The sequence below is a fragment of the Fringilla coelebs genome (genome assembly GCF_963513975.1).
Source record: "Fringilla coelebs genome assembly, chromosome: 4".
NCBI classification, from domain to species: Eukaryota; Metazoa; Chordata; class Aves; order Passeriformes; family Fringillidae; genus Fringilla; species Fringilla coelebs.
This window is the reverse complement of record NC_140032.1, coordinates 40,990,280-41,014,390: the sequence shown is the minus strand read 5'-3', so window position 1 is coordinate 41,014,390 and position 24,111 is coordinate 40,990,280. Positions and strand designations below refer to the sequence as shown.

Below are 24,111 nucleotides of genomic sequence, written 5' to 3'. Positions count from 1 at the left end.
TTTATAAAGCTACTTGCTTTTATCACATCACAATGGAAAATGAGATCAATATAAGTTTTCCTTATTTTTATAGATTTTTTATGGGAACAGCTACATCTAGTGTCCTAAATAAAATCTGATCTTGGATGAACAAATAAGTTAAATGCTTAGATTTTGCAATTTGTTCTCTTGAATTATGAATCTGCTTGGATTTGAATTGGTGGTTGGTTTCTGTAAGTGCTGGAGTTACCTGCAGAAATGCTGAGTAACTTTAGAAAGTGAAGTCTTTGTGACACTGATAGGAATCATAACTAAAATTGACTTCTTCTCTTTCAGACTGATGTGTGAAACTGTTAGATATGAAAGGCATGAAGCAAATGAAGTTCTGTACTAGTAAGTATTTCTGCTTCCTCTTATATGATATTGAAAGAATTCATTTATATTGAAGTGAGTTGAGGACTGTTTAATGCCAAAATTCCTTGCCTAGCCTGCACAGTCTGTAAATGTAAATGATCCACTTCATTTTCATCATCAAACACTGGAGAAATTTGCTACTACCAGGGAGAGAGCTAACAGTGGCTCTTGCTTGGTGATGCATGCTGTATTAAATTTATATAAAGTTAATGTATGGATATGGGATTGTCATTTAGTCTTACTTCAGTTTTGTGAAAGTAGTAGTGATCAGCTTTTCGTGCCAGTGGTGCCAAATTGACAAATTGACAAATCTAACATGGTTTGTAATTAGCAGGGATGTGCTCTAGTGTCAACTCAGATTTACAGTAGAGAGCTGAGAATTGTAATTGCTTCATTTATAGAACCAATTTATTGAAACAAAATGTTTCTCAGATACTTACTTGCTGCCCCTAACCTTGACTCTAAATGCATATTATTTCTAAGTTGTCTGGCATTATTTGAACATTGAAGCATACAAAGAATACACTTCTATGCCTTCTTTTGTATTTGTGGAATTTCTCCTATATGGAGCATCAGGAGGAAGATGAGATTGAGTGAACTCAAATGCTGGACTTTGACCACTCAGCACAGTTAAATTAAGGTCTGATGAAACCCAGTAATGTTATGTATGGGAAATACATAAGGTCAAAATCTATAGGTGGATAGATAAAATCTTTAGGTGGATAGATAATTTTAATTAGACCAATACAATCTTTATTCATTTTACACTAATTTGCAAGGGACCATTGTGCTGGTGATTTGTCCTTTTCTAGGCAGTTGGTTCATGTTTCCTATGTAACAGAGTTTTTGCTTAGACCCAGTATTTTGGTCATTTCTAAGCACTGACTTAAATTTGAACTATATGCTGAATGAATCCATACTGCTAGCTAACCATATACTCAGTGCAGGCAAGATTTACAGGAAATATGTGCCTGAGAAAATACAATTCACAAACAGAAGATTGTGAAATCTGGGTTAACTGGAAGTGCATTTTGCAGTTCTTCTGCACTGATTTCCTTTGTCACTCCTTTCATGTGACTTCATCTTCACTTTGGTTGTTTGCCTGTCATTCCTATTTAGCTGCTCCTTGACATTTTTCCCCATGATTTATTCAAAAGATTTAATGGGCAGTTTGGCAGTTTCTGGATATGCAAAACGTGCTTGCTCTAGCATTTCACATTTCTGATGCAATGTTTAATGGCCTAAACCTGAAAGTTAACAATTACTATATTTTATTAAAAAAAAAGAAAAATTTCATATTTTGAAACTAAAAATATATGTTCTGTTACTCTGAGCTGTAGCTTTACATTTTTTTTAATGAATATTTTGAGATCTTAGTAAGAAAATCCCATGAAACCTGCAGTCTAATTTCAGTGTTCTATTTTTAGGGTAATGAACTTGGAGGGATCCTTATTTTTATTTCACAAATTCAGCCTATGTGTTGAAGATGTACTCTTCTAAAAAACGGAATTTGAGTTTTGCTGTGTACATGTTTGGAAAAATTCTTTGGGTACTACAGGAGAGAAGCAAAGTGATAGCCAGGCTAGGATTGATCCACTCAGTTATGAGCTGTAGGAAATCAGCTTGGAACATGCAACCTGGTTACTTTTTAATGAACTTACCAGAGTTACCACTTGATGCTCTTATTTTCATAATGAAGGCTAAGGTATTTAAAGAGCATTACATTTTAACATTTTAGGTTGTTTTTTTTAACTTACAACTTCTTCCTATTGCCCCCCATGGTATATTTGCATTAAAATCTGAAATTGGGTGCTATATCTATTAAAATAGCTGCAACTGTTGGAGCTGTTAATTGACCTGTGTGTTTGACCTCCCTGAGGCAAAACTTAATGTCTCAGGGCAGAAAAGCTAAATCTTTATCCCTAAATGCTAATGGGCAGACTAATGCAGTTGCTGTGTTTATTTGATCAAAATTTTTTCATTGTGAAAACTGTGTGTCTGTCTGCTTTGTCAGTGGTATCTATAAAAAAGTAAATTTCTGTTGTGTATATGCATGCAATGCTGAAAATAATTATGTGCATTCTTTACAAGCACAGCAGTTATTTTATCCTGCATTAAAAAACCAAAAAATAATTTGTTAATTTTCATAGTAGCTCTATAGATTTTTTTTCCTGTGACCAAAGGGATAAAAAGGAGCACGTTGCTTAAAATTGGCTCATCTCATCTGCATTTGCTTTACTATCAGCGGGTGTACATGGTAGTGACAAATTCCCAAACCCTACGGCCATCTCACTGTTTAAATGGAAACTGGGTTATTAGAAGTGGCAGTTCAGCTTGAGTTATTCTTCATTTGCCAGTCACTCTACTCCTTTCATTTGATGGGAAGTTAATGACAAAAGGGCTTAAAACCTGCAAAGCAAAACTTCAGAACTGAGGCTTACTTGACATGCATATTTGGTTTTTTTTTTTTATAACTTGTTACCTTTGTTCAAATCTACTTAGAGATCTCATTAAAAATATATTTATTTTGGTCACATAATATATGTTTTCCCAGTAATCCAAAGGAAAAAATGTTCTGTTTTCATATGTGCATGATAGTAATTCTTGATGTCTCCAACAGTGAGCTTTCAGTTAGCATTTTCTTTGGATAACAAAGTTATAGCAGACTTGTAGAGGGATATATATATATATATATATATATATAAAACAAAGTTATAGCAGACTTTATACCTCTTTACAGTTGAACAAAATTTTTCAGATCAAAATTGAATTTTATACTATGATGGCAGAGGGTTCTTGGGCAATAAGTGCTTTGGATGTAAGCAAATGAGTATGTGTCTAATAAAACAAGCCCCTCTTTTTCCTCCTCATTAGTCATGTGAGGGCTGTGTGTGTTTTTCAGCCATGCTGTTTGATATTTCTGTGTGTATGCATCAGTGGTGTTTGGTTTACTCTTTCTGTGAGGAAATCTTGTATATTTTAAAGCTTCCCTTATTTTCTTCACTAAGAATATTGGATTGGCAGAAAATATGTTAAGGTTTGGTGACTTGCAGTCTAAAGTCATTCATTAATAAAACCTGATGTTTCTGAATTGCCAGGCTGTAGCACAACACAGTTTTGTGGTTACGTTGCCTGTAGTTTGAGCAATTTAAACTGGCACTAACTTAGTTACTGCTTGTACTGTTTTTAAAAATTTGAAGGAAACCCCAGTCCAGGTTATTGTGACATGTGCTTTTTTTAAGGGATCCTTCAAACCAAGTCCTGATAGGAAATATGCTCCTACCTCCCACACGTCCCTACTGAGAAGATTTCATTTTTGATTAAAGTTCTTAAGAGTAGACTACTTAAGTAGACTGCTGGTTGTGGTGGTGGTGATTCCTAAAAAAGGACAAGTGTTTAAAACAGAGTAGTTATCTCTTGAACATCTTGAACTGAATTTTAGTGTTAATGTCTGGCTGGAAAAAGCTCTTGTCTAATGTCAAAATGTTTGTGTGCTTTTACGTAATTCAGTTTGCAACCTTTCATAATAAATTCAGCGTGGAGAAAGACAAGTAGAAGTTGTGTATATGAACTGGAGATTGGAGGGGAAAAATGTTGCGTGTAAAACGCAGTTATTGCTACAGAGAACGTTCACAGCTGAAATGAGAAGTAGCAAGCTGATTAGTTTCTAAGTTCCTGACTGTGGTAGGCAGGTGTGAGACAAAAAACTGTGCAGTTACGGTGTGTCTTGATTTTTTCCTCATTCCCAATTTGTCATGCAGTCTGGAATGAAAAGCATCTACTTGTATTAAGGCTGTAATGCTTGTATGGTGGTGGAATGGGGAGGGAAAAGGGGATGAGAAGTGAAGAACGCTGTAAAAAAGATAAAGATATGTAATTTCAATGGGTTATTTTTGAAATTTCCATGATTAGAACTAAATTCTCAAGTCTATTAGCAGTAATATCACTTAGCCAAGTTTTCTGGTATATCACCATGGGAAATCACAGGACCCAAACACATTGGTGTTGGGCTAGTCATGCAGACTTCTCCAGGACTGGCTTGGCCCAGCCATCAAATCCTGAAACAAAGGAAGTCTGGAAAGGGAATAAAGAAGCACAACTTCTTGGTAGCTACTCAAACATTGATTGCATTCTTAGAGGAAAATGTTAGTGTCTCTCATGGAGTAGAGCAGAATGTCTCAGAAATGCTGCAGGGCAGTAGTTCAGTGCAAGGACAGGTGAGAAATAGATCTGTGAGTGGTCTTTATAAGAGTGGGAATCCAAGAGTCACCCTTTTAAGTCCTACAATAAAAGTGACACTTATTGAATTCATGGTTCTTTCATGGTAACATATTGCCCTGAGGACCCTCAGAAGGACAGAAGCAGTGCATGTAAACCAACAAAAATTTATGCCAAAGTTGCTGTACATTTCTGCATAGCCTGACTTGAAGTGTGACAAAAATGAGCTGAAACTATCTTCTTTAGCTATTCACACACACATACACACTCTGAGAATATTCTGAGTTGAAAAGGTCTCGTAAGGATTGTCATATCCATCTTTTAGGTGAATGCCCCATGCAGGAATGCCCCATGCCAACCACAACCTTGGCATCATTAGCACTCTGCTCTGGCCAGCTGAACTTATCTCAGGGTCTCGTCATTTTTAAACCGAGCAGCACTGCTGAGGCCACCTTACTGAAATTGTGTTAAGCTGGAGTGCTTTTATAGATGCAATGTATGTGGTCTATAGCTGTATATGTCTGTATCTTACAGGTAACTTACGAAAACTTAAATCCTAAAAGACTACAGAAAGGAACTGCTAGAGAATTTCCCAAGTAAGAAGTGATAAGAGGAACTGGCCTCAAGTTGTGCTGGGGAGGTTTAGATTGGATATCAGAAAGGATTTCTTTGCAGAAATGGTTGTCAGGCATTGGCACAGTCTGCCCAGGGAAGTGGGGGTGTTTAAAACACATAGATGTTGTGCTTGGGGACACGGTTTTAGTGGTGAACACGGCACTGGTGAGTTAATGCTTGGCCTTCATGATTGTAAAGGTCTTTTCCAGCCTAAATGATTCTATGATCTCTGGGTCAGTATCAGAATTTTCAGGTTGATCTCTGCAGGCAATGCATGTATTCATTCGTGCTTCTTCTATATCCATAGGTTTCTGCAGTAGTACATTTAATAATGCTGAGATATTCTGCAGCAGACCTGGCCTCTTCTGTGTTGTCCTGAAAATATTCCTAAAGGTGTACTGTGCCTTCTGATATTTGGGCAGTTGCCAAAACATCACTGGAATATGCTGCCAGTTCAGCACTGCAGTCAGTCAGGAACCCGATTCATATGTTGTGTTGTGGATACATTTTCTGTGGGGAATTTTTTAGGCAATGTCTATCATTAAAATGAACACATTCAAGGACTTGGCAGTTGTCTCTGTATAAACAGACACTGAATCAAGGCTTCTTAATAGTGTCAGTGATCAATGTTACAGTCTGTTGGCTTTGCACAGCCAGTTCCAAATTTGTGTTTTTGTTTGACCTGATTTTGAGACTTCCTTGAAGACTGAAGTAATGTCTTTGCACCTTCTTTACTGTAAATGTTTCACTGAAAGCTATAATATTTTTGTTGTAATTCTGAGAACTTTGAGGCACTCAAACCTTTGGTTTTGGAGACACATTAGGAAGCTGTAAGATATAAGAACAGATTTGTCTGTTTTACCTTTAGAATGTTTTGGGTGCAAGATCATTTTATTGTGCTGCTTCTGTAATTGTTTTCCCGTGATTTAGAAGACTGTAATTTTTGTTCTGAATTTTTCCTCTGATACGAAGGGCTAATTCACAGTACAAGTTTAATATAAAGTTTAATATCAAGACTTCAATGACAATAGGTGAATTAGCTTTTGCATATATTTGTATAATCTATTTATTAATTGCATGTTTAATCCGCTGCTTTAGACTGACAGGCATTAATGACATTCTGTAATAATCTCTAATTTGACCAAAATTCTCATTTTATTTCATTGATTTTATTTCAGAAGTGAGAAAAAATTGCAAATAACTTGAGTACTCTACAGAAAAAATATACTTCTGATTATTTTTTTTCATGAATACTGAGGAATTGTTTGCTATGTTTTATTCTTTTGCATTTCCCATTGATGCTACCAGGAGTCAAGACACCAGTTTTCATCTTGTGTCCATCTGTAAAATGTAATAATGGGCATAAGTTGAAATATGCACACTGTTTAGTGAAAATCAGAAGTTCAAAATTCTGAGTTATCTGTTTTGTTACTGAATATATTTTAACTGTCTTAAATTTATTATTTCTAATCTTCACTCTAAATATAACTTCAATGTGTTCATATAAGAAGAAAAGTATTTGGAAATTGTGTGTGGCTGATGCATCAAGCACCAATCTCTTTTACTTCTGTGTTTGGGAGATACCTCTTATTGTGATCAAGAGCATCTGAAATGCTCTGGCAGATGTCAGGTAACTGCTTACCTGGCTTAATAAGGAGGATTAGAGGCAGTGCTGACAATGTTAGTGAGCAGTTGTCTGGTTACTCTGTGTTTGAGCACTACAGTGCTAATGGGCAGGGTCTTCAGGCAATGAGATGTTCACCTGAGAGAATTGTTCAACTTAGACATGTTTGACATCCCAGGGTATCTCAAGGCTAATGTCTCATTCTGGCAGTGATTATTCAGTTAAAACAATAAACTACCTATAGCTCTCAGCATAGAGAGGATAGCCAAAATGAGCAAAGAGAATCAGACAGATTAATTTGCTGGAACAAGATCCTATGGAGCATGAGCTTGCAGAGCAATGTTCTTTGGGATTTCTTCTTGTGTAGTGCTTAAATGTCTGAAAGAGCTCCCAGTTCTGACATGTCAAATTTCCATTGTTTCTGCTTCTCTCAAGTGGAGACCTGGGAACATGAGCAAAGTCTTTGGAATTACTCTGCTTACTTTCTGGAGTTTATTCTGCTTTGAGCAACACTGAGTATGATTACATGAAATTTAATAGGTGCACCTTGGTTTGTAAGTTTTCAAAACAATTACAAGTGTTATAGATTGTGGGATGATGGTAGTAGATCTAGTTTAAATGTAACTCTTGAATGAATCCTTTAGTGGTTGGAATTTTAAAGAATTATTGCCTCTGTAAATCAAACTAGCTTATTCACAACCAAGGAATTGTTCTTGCTGAATTCATGACCTTTTTATGGCATAGCTTGAAAATAGCTCTGAATGGAAGGCAATTCTGGATGTTGAGGATGACTTAAGTTAGGGGTCCTTCCAGCATCTGGAGCTGCTGGAAGTCCAGTGGTGGAGGGAGAATGACTCCTCTGTTGCTTAGGTCTCAGGGATAGACACAAGTGTAAAAGGAATATTAAGCAGTAATTATATGGAAGTAATTTCCATGCTTGTTTCCACTGAGACCTGCATGCTACTTAGCTTTTTTCATGTGCTGTTTTAAAGGAGTTGGCTGAGAAGCCAATGACCAGAAGGTGGGCAGAAGAGGAAAGATTTTTGTTTAGCATGTGCTTTCAAGTCCAGGTACTGAATTTTGCACTGAAGTGATGTCTCATTTGACAGAATTAAAGCAAGTTTGACAGCAGTTGTCACGAAGACCTGCAAATTCTTGCCACTGTACATACTTAGGATGTTCATTATCTCAGTTGAACCTGAGTGAGTAGGCTGGGGCTTAATATGATTTGTTATTCCAGAGGTTTTAGTAGTGCTGTGTCTCATTTTGATGGAGAATGAGAGTTAAATGGATTGCTCTTTTTAAAATCTAGCTGTTTCTAAAGAAGTCTTAAAGAAAAGGGATGTATCAAGACCTGTTAGGATAGATAAAGACAGTACAGATGGTATAGATATTTGAGATTTATTCCTTCTTTCAACAGGTTGATTTAAATCTTTATTGTAGCTAAATATTTTGGAGGGTTTTCAGCACTTTAAGTGATCAGAAAATCTGAAAGCTAAAATTGGAACACCTGTTCTACTGTAGACAGATGCATTACAGAATTGATATGTGTGGTGGACATGTTTTCTTGTGAAGAATTTCTTTGATATGCCATTAATATATAATTCAGATATATAGTTACAAATGTGTAGTTACAAGCATGCAGGTGCTGCTTTAAATAGAAATAACATATTTTAAATTAGAAAATAAAGCTTTAGTTTTAAGTAGTGTATACATTGTCACTTGTTGGTCTGGGAATAAGGAACTGCCCGTTCTAGGGGCATAAATAGATCATAGCATGAAGAGTTTGATACAAGTGCTGGAGACTGAGAGGAAGCCTGCAAACTTCTTGGATTTTGTCAGTTTTGAGATTTATAAGCACTTCTTGGGTTTTGAACTTTGAGTGCCTCTGAGGTCTCAGAGAAAACAGTCATATGCTAGAAAATGTGAAAGCCTCAGTCTGAAAATACTGTCTAAACTCATCAGAGCTGACAAGCCAATGATGTCATAGGCCATTGCATAATGACACAATTGAAGTTTCCAGAAAGAACAGTTAGTGTCAGCTACAAAGTTTCTTTGCATAGTTCTGTCTTCAGGTTTTTTGTGTGATTTTCAGAGAGAAAGGTGTCCTGTCTGGCTGCAGGTTGTAGTTGTGTTAAAGGATTATGTCAAGGAAGCTGGACAGAGGCGCACAATGGGAAGGCATGGCAATCCAATTTATGAATTTCTGTTTCTAGCTCCTGAATTCCTGTAAGTCAAGTTCTCTGGCATTCTGGGAAACTATAGACAGATAGATTCCCCAGGAAATCCTCTGCTCTAGAAAGTGTTTTCATACAAAAATCAAGGTTTTAAGGAGATTGATTAAAATTTTGTTCAACTAAAGTTCAGGTTATGAATAAAACCTGGTGGCTATTTTGGTATTGGCTTTGAGTTTTGCACCACTGTAAGGTTGCTGCTGAAACTGAATATTCTGCAAATTTATCAGTAGTTAGCTCTATCAGAGTAGTTACAAAAGAAGAACATTAAATCTTGGTACTGGAGTCCTTTTGTTGTTGTTCCTGCAGAAGCACAAATCTTATTTTCAGGACAGAATGAGTGTGTATTGATTTTGTTGTTCTTACTGCCCCTAATGAGTGACTTTGGGGTTGACTTCATTCTGATTCTCTGCAGGATAAATTGCTTGTGTCATCTAACTTTGTTGGCAATAAATCTTGTTTTCTGTAACTAGGGAAAGGGAATATCTTTGCTGCTTTTGGTAGGCTGTATAACTTTTAACAGTCCTACCTTTCATCCAGATAAATACCCAGAACAGGAGCTGAGCTAAAGAAAGATCCCAAAACAAACAACAACTTTCCCTCAGTCTTAGGTACTTGAAGCAATGTATTCTGTCACTTAAGGCTAACATGTAAAGTCTTGCCTGAAAAGGTCTTTGTATGCCTGCTTGGAAATGTACATGTGTCAATAGTTCCTGATTTCAATTATTTCTACTCCCACTGTGCATATGGTCCTGCAAGAGTGAGGGAGGGAGCAGAGAGGAATTCAAAACTAGAAAGGAAGTGCTGTTTGCTGGGTTAGATGAACTTTGCTTTCAGCCAGATGTAGATCATGGAATCATTAAGGTTGAAAAAGACCTCTAAGATCATTGAGTCCAACCATTAGTCAAGCACTGTGAGGTCTGCCACTACACCCTCTCCCCAAGCAGATCTACACATTTTTAAAATACTTCCAAGGACGGTGACTCAAGCATTTTCCCGGGCAGCCTGTTCCACTGTTTGGCCACACTTTCAATATCCAATCTAAACCTCCCCTGGGGCAGCTTGAGGCTGACTCTTGTGCCATTGTTTATGGCCTGGGAGAAGAGGCCAACCCCCAGCTGGCCACAGCCTCCCTTCAGGCGCTTGTAGAGAGTGATCAGGTCTCCCCTGAGCCTCCTTTTTTCCAGGCTGAACACTCCCAGCTCTCTCAGCTGTTCCTCACAGGTCTTTGCTCCAGACCCTTCAGCAGCTCCACTGCTTTGTGGAGCTTTCACTGCACATCCAGTCTCCTCATGTGTGACAGCTGCTGCTCCGGTGGTTGTGGTGATGCTGGCCAGCAGTGGCATCCTTACTAAACTAGTGATGGGAAAGATCTTACCTCAGCAGATGTCTTTCCTTTTTACATCAGCTTGACTCACAGGTGCTGTGGACCTTCCCCTTCACTCTCCTAAGCTGAAAAACCCCAGTGTCTCTTGAAGGATGCCTTTGTGGAAAGGTCATCAGCATCAATCCTGCTTCAGCTAATTCCTGATGAAGTGCTTATGTGAACTTAATGCCCTGCTGCAAACCCAGTCAGGGAAGTGTCCTGTCTGCAATAAAGCCTTTCAAGAACAATTTCCCGTTGTCTCTTTGGCAGAAAAAATATCTTTAGGACAGATAAAGTTTCTAGATTCTTCTGTGGGCTGCCAGGGGTAGGCACTATTCTAGCAGTGCAAGAAAACTTTACAATTAGGCTTATTCTCTAGAATTCAGTTTTAATGTTTAAAATAAAATGTAAAATGTGAATGCAAAGAAAACCTTTCAAATAGGAGTCTTCTCTATTGGGTAAAATGGTATTTGCAGAGTCCTCAGGTGGCCTGAAGAAGTACTTTTGTAGTTCAGCATCTGCTTCTTCTATAGTTTCTTCTGTCTTTCTTGACAGGCACAAAAGTCCTGAAGAATGCAAATGCATTGTTGATGAACAAATGTCAAGCATAGTACAGAAAACATGGAAGCTTGATTGAAAGCCACATGATGTTTGAATAGGGTTGTGGAAAGCCCAGAGTCCTTAAAATGAAAGAGTTGCACGTGTTTCTTGTGACAGTATTGTCTAGCAAAAGCTGGCTGCCAAATGGCTTTGTTGAGGCTTGATTCTAATCAACTGGGAGTATAACAAGTGTTAAAAGTGCAGGAGTTAAATATATTTTCATATGAAAGGAAGAGATCAGTACTTCATTTGCCTTTTTTTTTATTTTGTTTCTGAGAGAAGCATAGTGGTTCTGGAGAAAGAAATGTGTTTGCTATACATGTGGGATTTTTTCAGATATTTTGCTCAGGACTATATTAAGACACTACTATTTGTAAAAATGAAGAGAATTAATACCCTATCTGTGTTCTTTGCTCTTGGAGATTTGGAAATATTTATGATGTTTTGGCTGACAGTGAAAACTTTAGAAGAATACAGAGTGTATTTCAGGGAAGATACTTTGAATGCAGACACACTCTGTAGTGTTATATACTTTCTGTATATTACTATATTCCACTACTGTGACACAGCAATATTGAAGTTTTTTTTAAATTTAGATAATGAAAGTGTTGAGTTCAGTAGATCTGCATGATTCAAATAGCTTAAAGCTTAGAAATTCTCAAATGTAGCTGTAAAAATAAAACCAGTTATTAAGTACACATAAAGCAAAGGGAAAACAAATTCAATGACATGGTATTCCTCAAGTTTGATTTATTTTTTTAATCAGTTCTTTTAGCTGTCAAATGAGCAGATGCTTAATTTGATTGTATGCAAAGTGGATAAAGTATGATGTTCATGACAGATAAGTGAGAAATACCAACAACTTTTGAAGAGCCAGCTTGCAGAGAAAGAGAATAAACCTGTAAATTGGCAAAAAGAAGAGATGGACAATTAACTGAATGAAGAATCATGCTATGTGTGATTAAATAAGAAGAAATCAAACCATTGCAGTTGAATGCATAATCATTCAAGGTGTTTGTTTAATGATTCAAAGGTAGATTCAAAAGTGTCCTTAAGTATTTGCATATTGAATATACTGACTGGTGCTTGTGAAAGCTAGTAGCTGCTTTTCTCTTTGAAGTTAAAAGATCTCCAATGAAAAAAGATAACTAGAGCCTCTTGTAAATATGTAGTTTGGGAGAGGATTTCTAAAATTAATCAAGTCTTAAAACGAGGAAAATAAAAGCTTGGATGTTAGTAGATTTACAAAAGTTAAAATACTTTCTGTTGGCTTAATTTTTTTCTGCTTCAATTATTTTATGGCTAGAAATGCCTTTCTTGAAGCATGAGAAGATCTTCTAGATTACTTTTACTTTAGAATTGTAAAATCTGTGACTCCAGGTTCTGTTCTGTCAGACTACACTTTAATGCTTGGTCAAACTGCCAGATTTTAGGAAAAAAAAAAAAAAAAACCCACCCCCAAGACCCCAAAACTTATTATGTGATAGCATAATGTGCTGTAATCCAAATGGAAAAATTATTCTTCACATTCTAGTACAGTTATTTCCCAGGTATTTGGGAAATCACTTTGCCTATATCCATTGCTGAAAATTTCTATTTCAAAAGCTTTTAACTGTGATAATTAGTCCAGATTATTTGTGTGTAGAGTGACAGGTATTAAAGAACGTTATAAAAAAACCTAACAGGGTTGCAGTTCAGCAGCAGTGCTGTTGTATGCCTGTCAGCATAGGATTCGTGGGGAAAGAAGGAATGTCTGACGATGTGTAACTTAACTCAGGTGCATGTTAATGTTTTCAGGGATGATATTTTTGCTGGGAGTGCTGGTTTTCTTGTGTTTAACTGCTTTAACCTGGTTCTCTGCACTTATGCACAGTGATGATTTTTCTAGACCAACAAGTTTGAGGTGATACAGGCTCATGTGAGAAGCAAGCGAGGCACATTTCAGAATAGGCAGCCTCAGAACACTTCAGCTATAGGAATCAAAATGCTGTTGTTTTAGCTGTGGGACTGTTTTATTGCTTTGCTCTCAATGGTCTATCACTATAAAGAAGTATTCCTGAAATTGTGATTTTTGAAGATGTTGTAACTTCTGGTGTGTGTGGCTGACCAGCATCACTTCACTGGTCAGGACATTGGTTGTTAGAAAAGAAATACAATCTCCATCTTCTTGTTCAGTTCCTCTGTTCTTGGCCATAGATTGTGTCCCCTCAGTTTCCTCTGCTAATTTTCTATGTTCCTCTCCTTTCTCTCATGCTTATATTGTGCAGTGGAAAATGAAAATAGAACATGTTTTTAGATTAGGTGGTTTGCTCATATCTCTTTTAGGCTTGCACATTTGTTTTGAGGACCTCTGTGTATGTACTTCTTAAATTGCAGTTCTTCAGATGAAAAATACACTGCTAACATGAACATTGCCTACTAAGATTTAAGATTAGATGTTAATACTATGCTGTCATCATTGTTAAAAGATGTGGGCTGTTCTTACTTGAAGTAGACCTAGTTGTTGCTAAAGACTTGAGACATATAATTTAAAAAATGAAGGTGCTACAAATTCATTAAATAATCTGCATCTCTTAGTGTCACTAGGGATGAGGTTTTCCGTAAGAAAGCTCAGGCAGTTCGTAACAGTGAACTCCATTAGTCTTGAATTCAATTAGTCAGTTTCTCTGGAAGAAGCAGGAGTGGTAGAAACTGAAGTACAGCAGAGAGATTCTCAGCACTAACTGTCAACATGGAATGAGACTTCTGCTGCAGCTATTTCTAGTAGCCCTAATCTATTTTATTTTCCTGTCCAAACGTTATTTGAACTCCCTTATCCAAAAAGAGTCTAAGCATATGAAAAGGATTTTGTATTACTCAAGGAGCAACATCTGAATCTACAGTAGAATGAACTGTGCCTGGATGACGAAGTCTTCCTCACCCAGTCCCTCTACAGGTTGAAGAGAGGGGAAGAGAAACTTTTTGCCCCTCCAGTTGGGAATTTATTCTGGTGCCAGGAAGAGATGTGAAAGGGGCAGTGCTTGGCAGCAGCAGATAATGATGATTACCTGGCAAATCTGATGTAGGTTCACCATCTGCAAATGTCTCTTACCCGTAGGAAGGCATGCTGGTGCAGAAAGAAAAATTTGTGTCTGGAAGAAAGGGTTGAGAAGAAGATGGCTAGTATTGGGAAAGGATGCCTTTTTTTATAGAGGGAAAGATGCTACAGCTCTCTTCAGCAAGAATTGAAGAACTGTCATTCTTCTTCAATGCATTTGATAGAATACAATGCAGTGTATTTACTGTAGCTTCACTTCCTTTAATCACTTACAGTTATATTTAATTTATTTAATTTGAATTGGGGTGTTACCAAATGGATAGATGGATGCTTTTAATAAAGTCAAGTAAATGAAACTGAGCATTCTAATAATGTATATATTTGCAGGTGGAAATTAGAGTAGCTTAATGGAATTATTTTTTAAAGAATTGAATTGTGTCTCCCTTCCATAGTTTGGAGCACTTTTGCCTCTTTGATGTCCTTTGTAGTGCAAATTTGGGACTGCTGTGAGTAATTTAAATCAAGTGTTTTAAACTGTGTTATCTTTCTTTTTTTTTTTATTCCAGCCCTGATGATATTGGTACCTGTTGGTATATCCTGCTGTCTGGTTCAGTCTTCATTAAAGAATCCATGTTTCTTCCAAGGAGCAGGTATGTCAGCTATGAATGTACTGCATTCTGTATTTTAAACATAAATCATGAGATGTAGAGAAATTTTAGAATTAAAAGGCAGTGTTTTGTATTTAATGAATCACAGAAGAACAAATCTAAACACACTTCTCCTGCCTTCAGAAGCTCTGGTAACTGTTTCATGCCCATAGCTGGAATTGAAAGTCCATCTTTGTGGACAGTGTATAACTGTCCAAAGTGTCATGCAGATGTTGTTGATTTAAAAAATAAGACCACAAAAAACCTGACAAATGGGGTGAAGTGCTAAGTAGTCTCTTCCTGTGAGTAATCATACTTCAAATTATAGGATGCATTAGAATTTGGACGTGGATGTTTTCCTTTACTTACTGTGCACAAATCTTTGGTGCATGATTTAGTATATTCTTGGATCATGTTACTGCAGGTTTTGCTGCAGTATAACATCATGCAAATGGATTTTCAATGAAGAGCAGTTTCTTAGATAGAAAAAAAAGAAGTTTGGCTGTGAGGGTACTCAACATTTATATTGCTCCAGTAAAAAAAAAAAAAAAAAATTACTTATTTTGAGCTATGGTAAAAAATGCAAGTGATTGCAAGGATTTTAGACTAAAGTGATTAGGATTGATCATTTTAATAGAAGCAGAGCAGAATTATTTTAAATTGCTGGTTATATGCATATTCATTCAGACTACCATAGAAGGCTGCTTTGAAGTGTATGGTGTGTAATAAAACTTGTGCAAGGCAGAATGAAGGAATGACCCATCTCTCTATAGTATCATGATAATGAAAGAACCAGATTTTTTTTACTATTAGATCTTCAAATCTGCCTTCCAGTGGGAGAGCAGTGCGAGTCTTGGGACTTCCATTTGATGATGGTGGCATGTTCTTGGTGAAATTAAATGTCTTGTGTCTGTCAGGCACTGCTGATAAAAAGGTGTATTAGATGTGCCATTGAATAGTTAATGCTGAAGGTGCAAAACTGATTGTTGGAAAAAGCAGCACAACAAGGAATTATAGGAGCTCTGCTTCTGGCAGAATGAAAATTGTCCCATATGTTATCCATGAGCAGGCAGTGTTAGGACAAAAGCTGGCAGAAAGTGCTACCTGAAGATGCCAGGAGGAGAGATATATAATATCCAAATTAATGTAGGGTGGCTGTGTAGAGTCCATGGCTAGAACCTTCTTTCCTCTTAAATACAGCAATGCTTGTGCCTCACTCACTTGGGCACCTTGAAGAGAGGTCAGATTTAGTAGGATAAACAATGAGCTTGAGACTCTTCCTGGTAGAATGAACAGAAAATGACAGATCCTGTGGCAGTAAGCAGAGCTTTAAGGGCTGTTCACGTGCAGAAATGTGTAAAATGACATCCGGGACAGTGTCTAATATCGTAGTGAAATGCAGGCATGGAATCTGTGATACAAATGGGTTTAGAATTGTGGATGAAGTCAAGTGGGTCTCAAAGCTAGTGTGTTGGGAAGCAAAGGCAAGGGAGGCAATTTGTTAATTGCAAAAGATAACTTAAGTCCATGAAAGCAAAATTAAGAAACTTTAATTATATGACATAGAAAGTATTTCAGGAGACTAAAACCAGAGTCTTTCTAGTGAGGGGCTTTGTGCTGAGAAGCTGTAGTCATTGAATGGTAGATGAATGCCTTATTAAAATTTGGGACAAGCTTAATCAGGGTTTTTTCTTTCTAAATGAGTAAGTTGCAATTGGGCTTTGGGCTCATTCATGAATAAGAAACTTGGCAAAAGTGAGAGGGCACCTGGGTGAAATTTCTGATCTGGAATATTAGTGGCTAATAAATGATTTATTGATTGATTTGTTTAGTTAGAAAATGGCCCAAGAAGAAAATTAAGTTTTCAGCTTTACTTATGCTGCCAGTGAACTGCTGGGAGAGAAATAGCAAACAGCTCAGTTATACAAGCCAGGCAGAAGAGAATGAGTGGCAGAAATGCTAAAGTAAGGTTTTAGGGTGCTCAGAAAAAAGGGAGTGAGACCTACTGAAAAGGCTGCAATCCAGAAAGAACTGATAAGGCAGTATTCTGAAATCTAAACAGTAGCGTCAAAAGTGGTCAGAAGACGGTGCTGAAACTGACTATTTGCATATACAGGGAGTATAAACTTCAAGGGTCTTTTTGTGCATTGCATAACTTGTGCAGCTTGATGTCCTATTACTGCTGAAAGGAACTGGCTATGGTTTAGCAAAAGGAGCACATCCTCATGCATCACTGACATCAAGTGATAGGAAGAGACCTAAACATGGCAAAGTAAGATCATCTAACTTTGATTTTGTTTGTCATTTGAGTAAACTAAATTTGCAATAGTAAATTAATATTTACACTATTTAATGTGAGCTTTTTTCAGGTTAATCCGTTTTATCTTTGCCCATCTAAAAAAGCCACTAGGATATTATTTTGCAACATGTGTAGCTTGTGATTATGAGAGCAGGATGGAGCAAAGAAGTCTGTTAGGAGCAACCAAATATGTAGAAAGCAAGAAGTATGTTCCTTTCTCCAAATTCAGTTGACTCAGAAAATTCTCATTTCTTTCTCATAATTTTCTTTCCCCGGAGTCAAAAGTAATTCACCCCTAAGCATCTCACCATCCAAAACCCCTAATTTTTTCCCCCACTTTAAAACTATTCTCTCTTATTTTTTTGTCAGCCTGCCCCATGCACCTGCAGTAAATCCCTCTGGACAGGTTCTCTGGGCTGCTGATCCTTGCTCAGAGTGAGGGCTTCCCCATGCCTGTCCTCCTGACCCCCTCAAGCTCACCTTCACTGAATAATGGCTGGGCAGTAGCTGACCAAATTTAAAATAAAACACATATTGTCATCCCACCAATTCCACCCCAACCCCTGAATTTCAACAGTATTTGGGTTTTTTTTTTTGGATTTCACTCTTAAAATTAATGTCTTTACATGCCAGAGCAAAAGTGGTATCTCAGAGTATCTCTAGACAGACCTAGTGGACAGATCTGTCTACAACTCTGCAGGTTTGTTCTCAATCCTGCGCAGAATTTGACCTTGCTCTTAAAACTTTGTGGCAGTTGGCCACAAAGTGAATCTGTAAAGAACAGGACAGAGGGCTCTCACTAGATTTGGGCTGACAATTACAAGTACCTTAGAACTTGCATTTCACTGCCTATGCTCATTTGCATTTGGGTCCTCTATTAGCTGATTTGCTTGCGTTAGTTTTAGATACAGCATCCTCAGACTGGTTGGTGAGTAACACTGGAAGTGCTCTTTTGTTGTATATGTCATGTCAGGTAAACTTACTGTATTTTTTTTCCTTCTAAATTGTTGTGTCCATGACTTTCATTTCTAGTGTTAAAATTCTTTCACTTAGAGAGGCTAGGTTTGGCAGATAGTTAATATATAGTTGGAGAATAAGAAGGCTTTAAAAAGTACCCCCTTCTCCCACACTGAATAGGTCTAAAAGCATAAAAAATGAGCACCCCCTTGCTTTTGCACTGCTGTGTCTTAGGAGCAGCACACCCTAATTTAGTGCCCCCCCTCAGTGAGAATCTCCCAAACCAGACACCTCTCACTCTCTGGTGGGAGACACAAAGGCAGAGATCATGAGTTGGGATAAGAACAATTTACTGGAAGCAGCAATGAGATAAAAAAATGGACAGTAACAGCAGCAATACTATTAAACCCATGTAAATAAAAAATACTACAGCAGTCCAAAATTAACCAGATTTGTAGTGTATGAGATATGGGCAAATAGCTACCTGTTGAAACAGTTTGAAATGAGTGTCAAAGCTGCCAATTTTTGATAAAGTTTTATAATGCACTGGATGACTTGTAAAATTACTTGTAACTAGCTACTAGACAAGTCTTTAATTCCAAATTTAAAAAAAAAAAGTTGTTCAAGATGGGATATTGGAATACAGGAAGTCCTAAAATGAGTGTTTAGCTTTGGAAACTTTAACATTAAACTGTGTCTAGTTTATTTTTTTGAAAATAGCATGAGTTTAATTTTATTTCCCTGTTGTAATACAGTTTAGCTTGTATTTGTTCAAATTCCAAGCCATCAGCTAGCAAATAGTGTTCATAAGATAAGGCTGGATTTTATTGTCTTTAATTTTTTATTTTGGGAAAATATACAGTCCATGATTTTAAAGAATTGTGCTCTGAACAATTAAAGCTGCCATTTATTTGGTGACATGAGGTAAAGCTTTATTTTGTTCTCCTGTTTAATTTCTGTGAATTACAACGGTGAAATTTGACAGTTTAATATGAGGAAGACCATCCCTCTTCCCTTCTACCCCTTTCCCCTCATATTTCCTATCAATATCTACAAACTTCTTCATTTACTTTAACATATCAGGCATATATTATGTTAAACTAAACATTCCTTGATTCTTTCCTCTGACCATGACCATCAAACTAGCACAAATTAACACTCAGTCCCCTCATCATTTCCCCAGGGCATCTGTACCCTGAAGCAGTTCGCATGGTAGAATGAGGTTTACCTATGAACTCCAGAAAATAAATGAGCAGAAAATGCAATTCTCTGGGGGCTGTCCTGGCTCTCCTGTGTTTTCACACGGCCACTGACAGCAACTATGTGACAGTTCCTCAAAATGTCTTTTGGAATAGCCTCCAGCTTGCCTTGGCCAGTTGCATGCTCTCACCATGTTTGGTCATTTGCTTGGAGTTCCTGTGTGGTTTTTGTACCAGAACTTTACTTCTGGTGTAGACTCCACTGGGTTCTTTCGTGTTCCTTAAATGGGAGCTGCAGTACCAAAAGTCTCCTGGATCTCCCACGGCTCACCTTGTGCCTGCTCTTGGCCTCCACGACCAGGGGATGCAGCTGTCTCTGAGCAGCAGCAAAATACAGAATTGCTGGGCAGTTTTTCTCAGACTCCTGGCTCTGGTGCTTGGGGATTTCTGCTTTTCTCCCAGGATGCTTCCCAGCCTGTCTGGGTAGTGTGTGCTGTGCTGATTGCCTCCCACCCCACAAACCAGGCTTTAGTTTGCACTGCTCGCTCCTCTGCTGCTTCCCTCCTGCAGCCTCCTTTCCTTCCCTGCTGCTACATCCAGCCAGCCCTCCCCTCTCTGCCTCATACTGCAATGGAGAGCTGCTTTCCCTTTGGCAAGCTCACAGATTTTGCATACAGGAGCAGTTATTTAAGCTTTTTCCTCTAATTAAAAGATTTAAGTTTTGAAGGTGAAAGAACATCTATTTTTCACGATTTTCAAAATTAAAAGGGATGTATGTGTTTAAATATTGATGGTTTAGCCCTCTGGTCTTTCCCATACTAAAACAACTTAAAAAATGGAATGGAATATCTAATCATAATAGAGAGTCATTGAACAAATTATGGACTTCTTTTGAATGTGTGTAAAGCAATAGCAAAACTCAGTTTGTTTTGTCCTCATCCAAGTTATGGAAGTAACCTTTGAGGATAAAATTTGTTAGGGATTTTGGCAGACTTTTTTATTTTGACAGGTAATGAATGTGAATGTAATGGTGCTGGAGCAGAGCTCTTGGCTATCTACATGCATTTTATAGAGCTTTATGTATCTGAAACATCCTTCCTAAGTTTTGTGATGTCTGAATCATGCTGTTTTGTGTGGTTTACATATATCTAACTGAGGGTGTATTTATATTCTGAATATGGAATTGCCTTTGAGTGATCTATTGAGTCAGTAAAATTATGCTGATAGCTTTAATCACAATGATAAAATTCTTCTCTCAGTATGACTCATATATTTGCAACTTAAAGTTTATTAATATTGGCTATTATGGGCTGACACCTATGAGATAACATAAAGAAACTGGGATTTTAACTGAGAGTGATCAGTATACACAGATATTCAAACCATGAGGAAATCCCCTAAAAAGGGATTTTTTTTTTTTTCCCCTGAGCAGGAAACAGAATTTTAGATCAATGGACTTGTGGGAGGCTCAGAGTTGTACTTTTGGGAACTAGTTTAGTTGTTTAAGCTGCAGGGGCAGTTAAATCAGAGCTGTGTGGAGCTTATTTAGCATTTTCCAGGTTCTGAGTTGCTTATGGCTCAGGATTTGCAGCATTGTGATGGAAGCATCAAGACCATACACTGGACATTCACAGAGAAAAATAACTTCCCAAGTGATAGTTTCAAAGAACATCTGTTTCAGTCTAAGAAGTGACTTGGAAGTGCATGCTTTGGGTTTAGCTTGCCCTTGGAACTCTCTGTCTTGAGTAGAAAACCTCACTGTTTTTGCTGCTGCTGGATTTTCCAGTGACCTGTTTGTTGTGTTGGTGTGTCTGTACAAGCTGGTGGTGTTCTGGAGCCGTGCCCATGATTATCTGGTGGGAAGGCACAGAGTGTGGTATTGTTGTGAGCTGATCCCTGTGCTGCCCTGTCCTCTGACTGGTTTGGATGCCTTGGTTCAGCATTTCAGTCCCATCAATTGTAACTGAGGCATGATGGCGTGTGATCTTAGGGTTTAATCTAGGAAAGACTGAGATCATGAGCTGCAGGAGGAAGCTGGAAGTAGTGGTGATGTCAGTCCATTTATCACTGTGTGGCTATCATGAATTACTCACCATGAATTTTAAATAGACGTTGAGAAATAAACACTAATTGCTTTGTAATGTCTGCATTTACCCAGAAGACTGCATTTGTCCTTTTGGATGGAGATGTTTACTGTTACCTGCAAGCAGAAAATCAGGTTTCTTGCAGCATGTGGGACTGTGATTACTTATTGAGACTCAAACTCCTAATGAAAATAAAATCTTGCTTACATGAGGTTGCATTTTACTGGGAGTGCCTGATCTGGCCATCTGTCTTGAATTTGCTCATCTCCTGTTGGTATGATGGTCAGAGCTAGCAGTGAAATCCAGCACTTGCTTGTATGGGTCACTGCAGGCTTCCTTCCGAGGTTCTGGAGGAGCTGGAGCTGCCGTGGGGCTGTGGCTGAGCCCAGCTCCCTGGGGGCTGGCTGGCAGGGAGGGTTTCAAGTGAGTCTGGCTTCATCACTTCAGACACAGTCAGCTCTGGCTGTAGCTGAATTAGCTGAGCCATAAATTGATGGGCCTTGTGATGTCGCCTGTTATTTCAGCAAAATTTGCGATTCAGAGCACAGGCAACGTGTCACCCAAAAGTGTCTTTAGAGTTTGAAAAAAATGGTGTACAGGTTTCTTTGAATATGAATGCTTAAAGTTATTTTTACAGCTAATTTATCCTTTATCCCATCCCTTTTCTGTTCTGCTGAGTAATTGAAGAGTTTATTGAGGTCTGAAGCTGATCATGACAGTATATGAGGTGTTGGGAAATAGATGAGGAGACAGTTCCTAAATGATGAGATTGGCTGGTGTCTGTTGTTGTTCCTGTCATATTTCAGTGCTACTTGAATTTTGTTTTTGTGGAGCTGATAAAATGTTAAGGGACTTAATCTATTACACTGGCATTTTTTGAAAACAAAAATAGAAATTCAGCGTTGTGTGTCTGGTGCCACCAGGCTTTCTTCCAAGTTTGTAATGACAAGATAACAATGAAGCCGAAAGTGTCAAATGACCTGAATATGTTTTCAGTGAGCCTGAGTTGGTTTGGTTCCTCTTAAGGAGAGGGACACTTTCAGGGATGGAAATGCCCATGGTAGGAGAAAGGCAAACTTCAGGGGCTCTCACAAATGCAAACATTTACCAGTTTCTAGATGTATAGAGCTGCAGATTTCTGTCTCTTTCTATACGAAAGAGCTGACGATGGCCTTGAGAAGGTCTGGATCGCCTGCTCAGGGGCATTTGTGGAATGTTCACAACAATTTCATATGCTTTCCATGGGGGAGACACCGTTAGTTGGTGGTGCAGAGCTTGCAGGTTCAAGAGATCCTTGTGTTTGGTGTTTCATAGTTTCATGCATGGTGATTGTAAGCTGAGTTGTGATGAGCTTCCTGCCACTCTCAGTGCGTTTAAATAAGTAAAGAATTCAGGCTTTTCTTCCATTGTGCTTTATTCACTTCAATGGTGTTTATCTTCCCCATTGAAACTGCAGCTCTGTGAAAATACTTAAAAATAAAGTGTATCTACTCTAATGAAAAAATGGCACTTGTGATACAGAGCATAGAAACAAAGTACCCAACATTATTATTCCAGACCACTGCTTTTACGAGGAGTTTTGCCTGTGAACCAATTTAGGTTATTTTTTGCATTTACTTTACAGATTAGGTATAATGAACATTTTTCAGTGGGATATTGCCAATGCCAACGAAAAACAAAATCTGAGGTAACTCTGGCAGTAGATTTTATCAGTGTGAACATGAATGTATCTTAATAGCTCAAAGTAACTGAAAAAGACTATAAGGAAAAAATAAAAATAAGCAGAAGTGTTCAACAACCTAGATTCACGGGGCATGATTTTGAGCAGAAAGGCAGGAGAGGAAAAGATAGAATCCTTTAAGGTAGTTGATAGAGGCAACATAATCTTTGATGACTCTGACTGATGCCAACTCTCAGATCCCGTTTCTTTAAGTCTTAGAAAATTTGGGTGAACATTTTGACTAATTTTTGAAAAAAATATGTTGGAATAGTGGTGGGGTTTTTTTGGGCTGTTTTTGTTATTATCTTCCCCCACCTGTCCATCTGGGTGCAAAAAAGATTAATTCCACTGGAAACACTCACTTTTTTTCCTGATGACATTTTATTCTTGTTCAAAAATTTTGGTGCTGTTTAGTTGATTGCCTCGTTTCTAAAATGTGCTGCAGTAAAAGCTGGCCTTGAAACAGTGCTGACTCTTCTTTTTAGCTTATTTTGTGTCTCATTGGCTAGAGGCACCTTTCTAATCCCAGCATTAGGGTTTCTAATGGAGCATGTCACAATTTGAGAGCAACATCTAAGCAATCTTGGAAACATTGTTCATCTTTGCTTTTGCTTTTACTGCTCTTCTGTACATTATAATTATGTGATATATTTTATTTCAACTGTACTCATACTTGTATTTTCTTTCTAAAATTTCAGTTTTGATTTTAATATTAAAAAGCTGTTTTCTGAAATAGTAATAAATTGCTTGCATACAAATGGGGATGTGGAAAAAAAATTGAGAACTCTTTTTGAGAAATTACGCAGGAGAAAATTCTCTGTGTAATAAAGTAAATGGTTATGTAAAAGTTAAATGTGGAACCCATTACATCAGGGTATCCACTACTGCTTGCATTGTCAGTAGGTATCTGTCTGAAGAAAATGGTTGCCTTTTCCCAATGGATATTGCAGCTGGTGAGATGTCCTATTATGTAACCTCTTCCTTTTGATTTAAGATTTCCTCCGATTCAATTTAATAGTACTTAAGGTTTTGACTTGTAGTACAAACCTGCAAAACATCAAAGCCCCCTTCAGTTACTTGGGAAAACTGCATTATAGGATTCTTGCTGAGGTCACAAG

General features: G+C 37.7%; 1 protein-coding gene across 6 annotated transcripts in view; it reads left to right on the top strand.

Annotated features, from left to right (window-relative positions):
• Positions 1-24,111, top strand: part of RAPGEF2 (Rap guanine nucleotide exchange factor 2) — a 183,738-nt gene that overhangs the window by 59,623 nt on the left and 100,004 nt on the right. For all 6 annotated transcript variants that reach the window (XR_014616117.1, XM_084204639.1, XM_084204637.1 and 3 more), the window contains exons 3-4: positions 316-372; positions 14,654-14,737. Coding sequence is in view for 5 of the 6 variants with exons in the window: in XM_084204639.1 (XP_084060765.1) it covers positions 316-372; positions 14,654-14,737 (141 nt within the window). In the remaining variant the exon portion in view is untranslated. The remainder of the gene's footprint in view (positions 1-315; positions 373-14,653; positions 14,738-24,111) is intronic.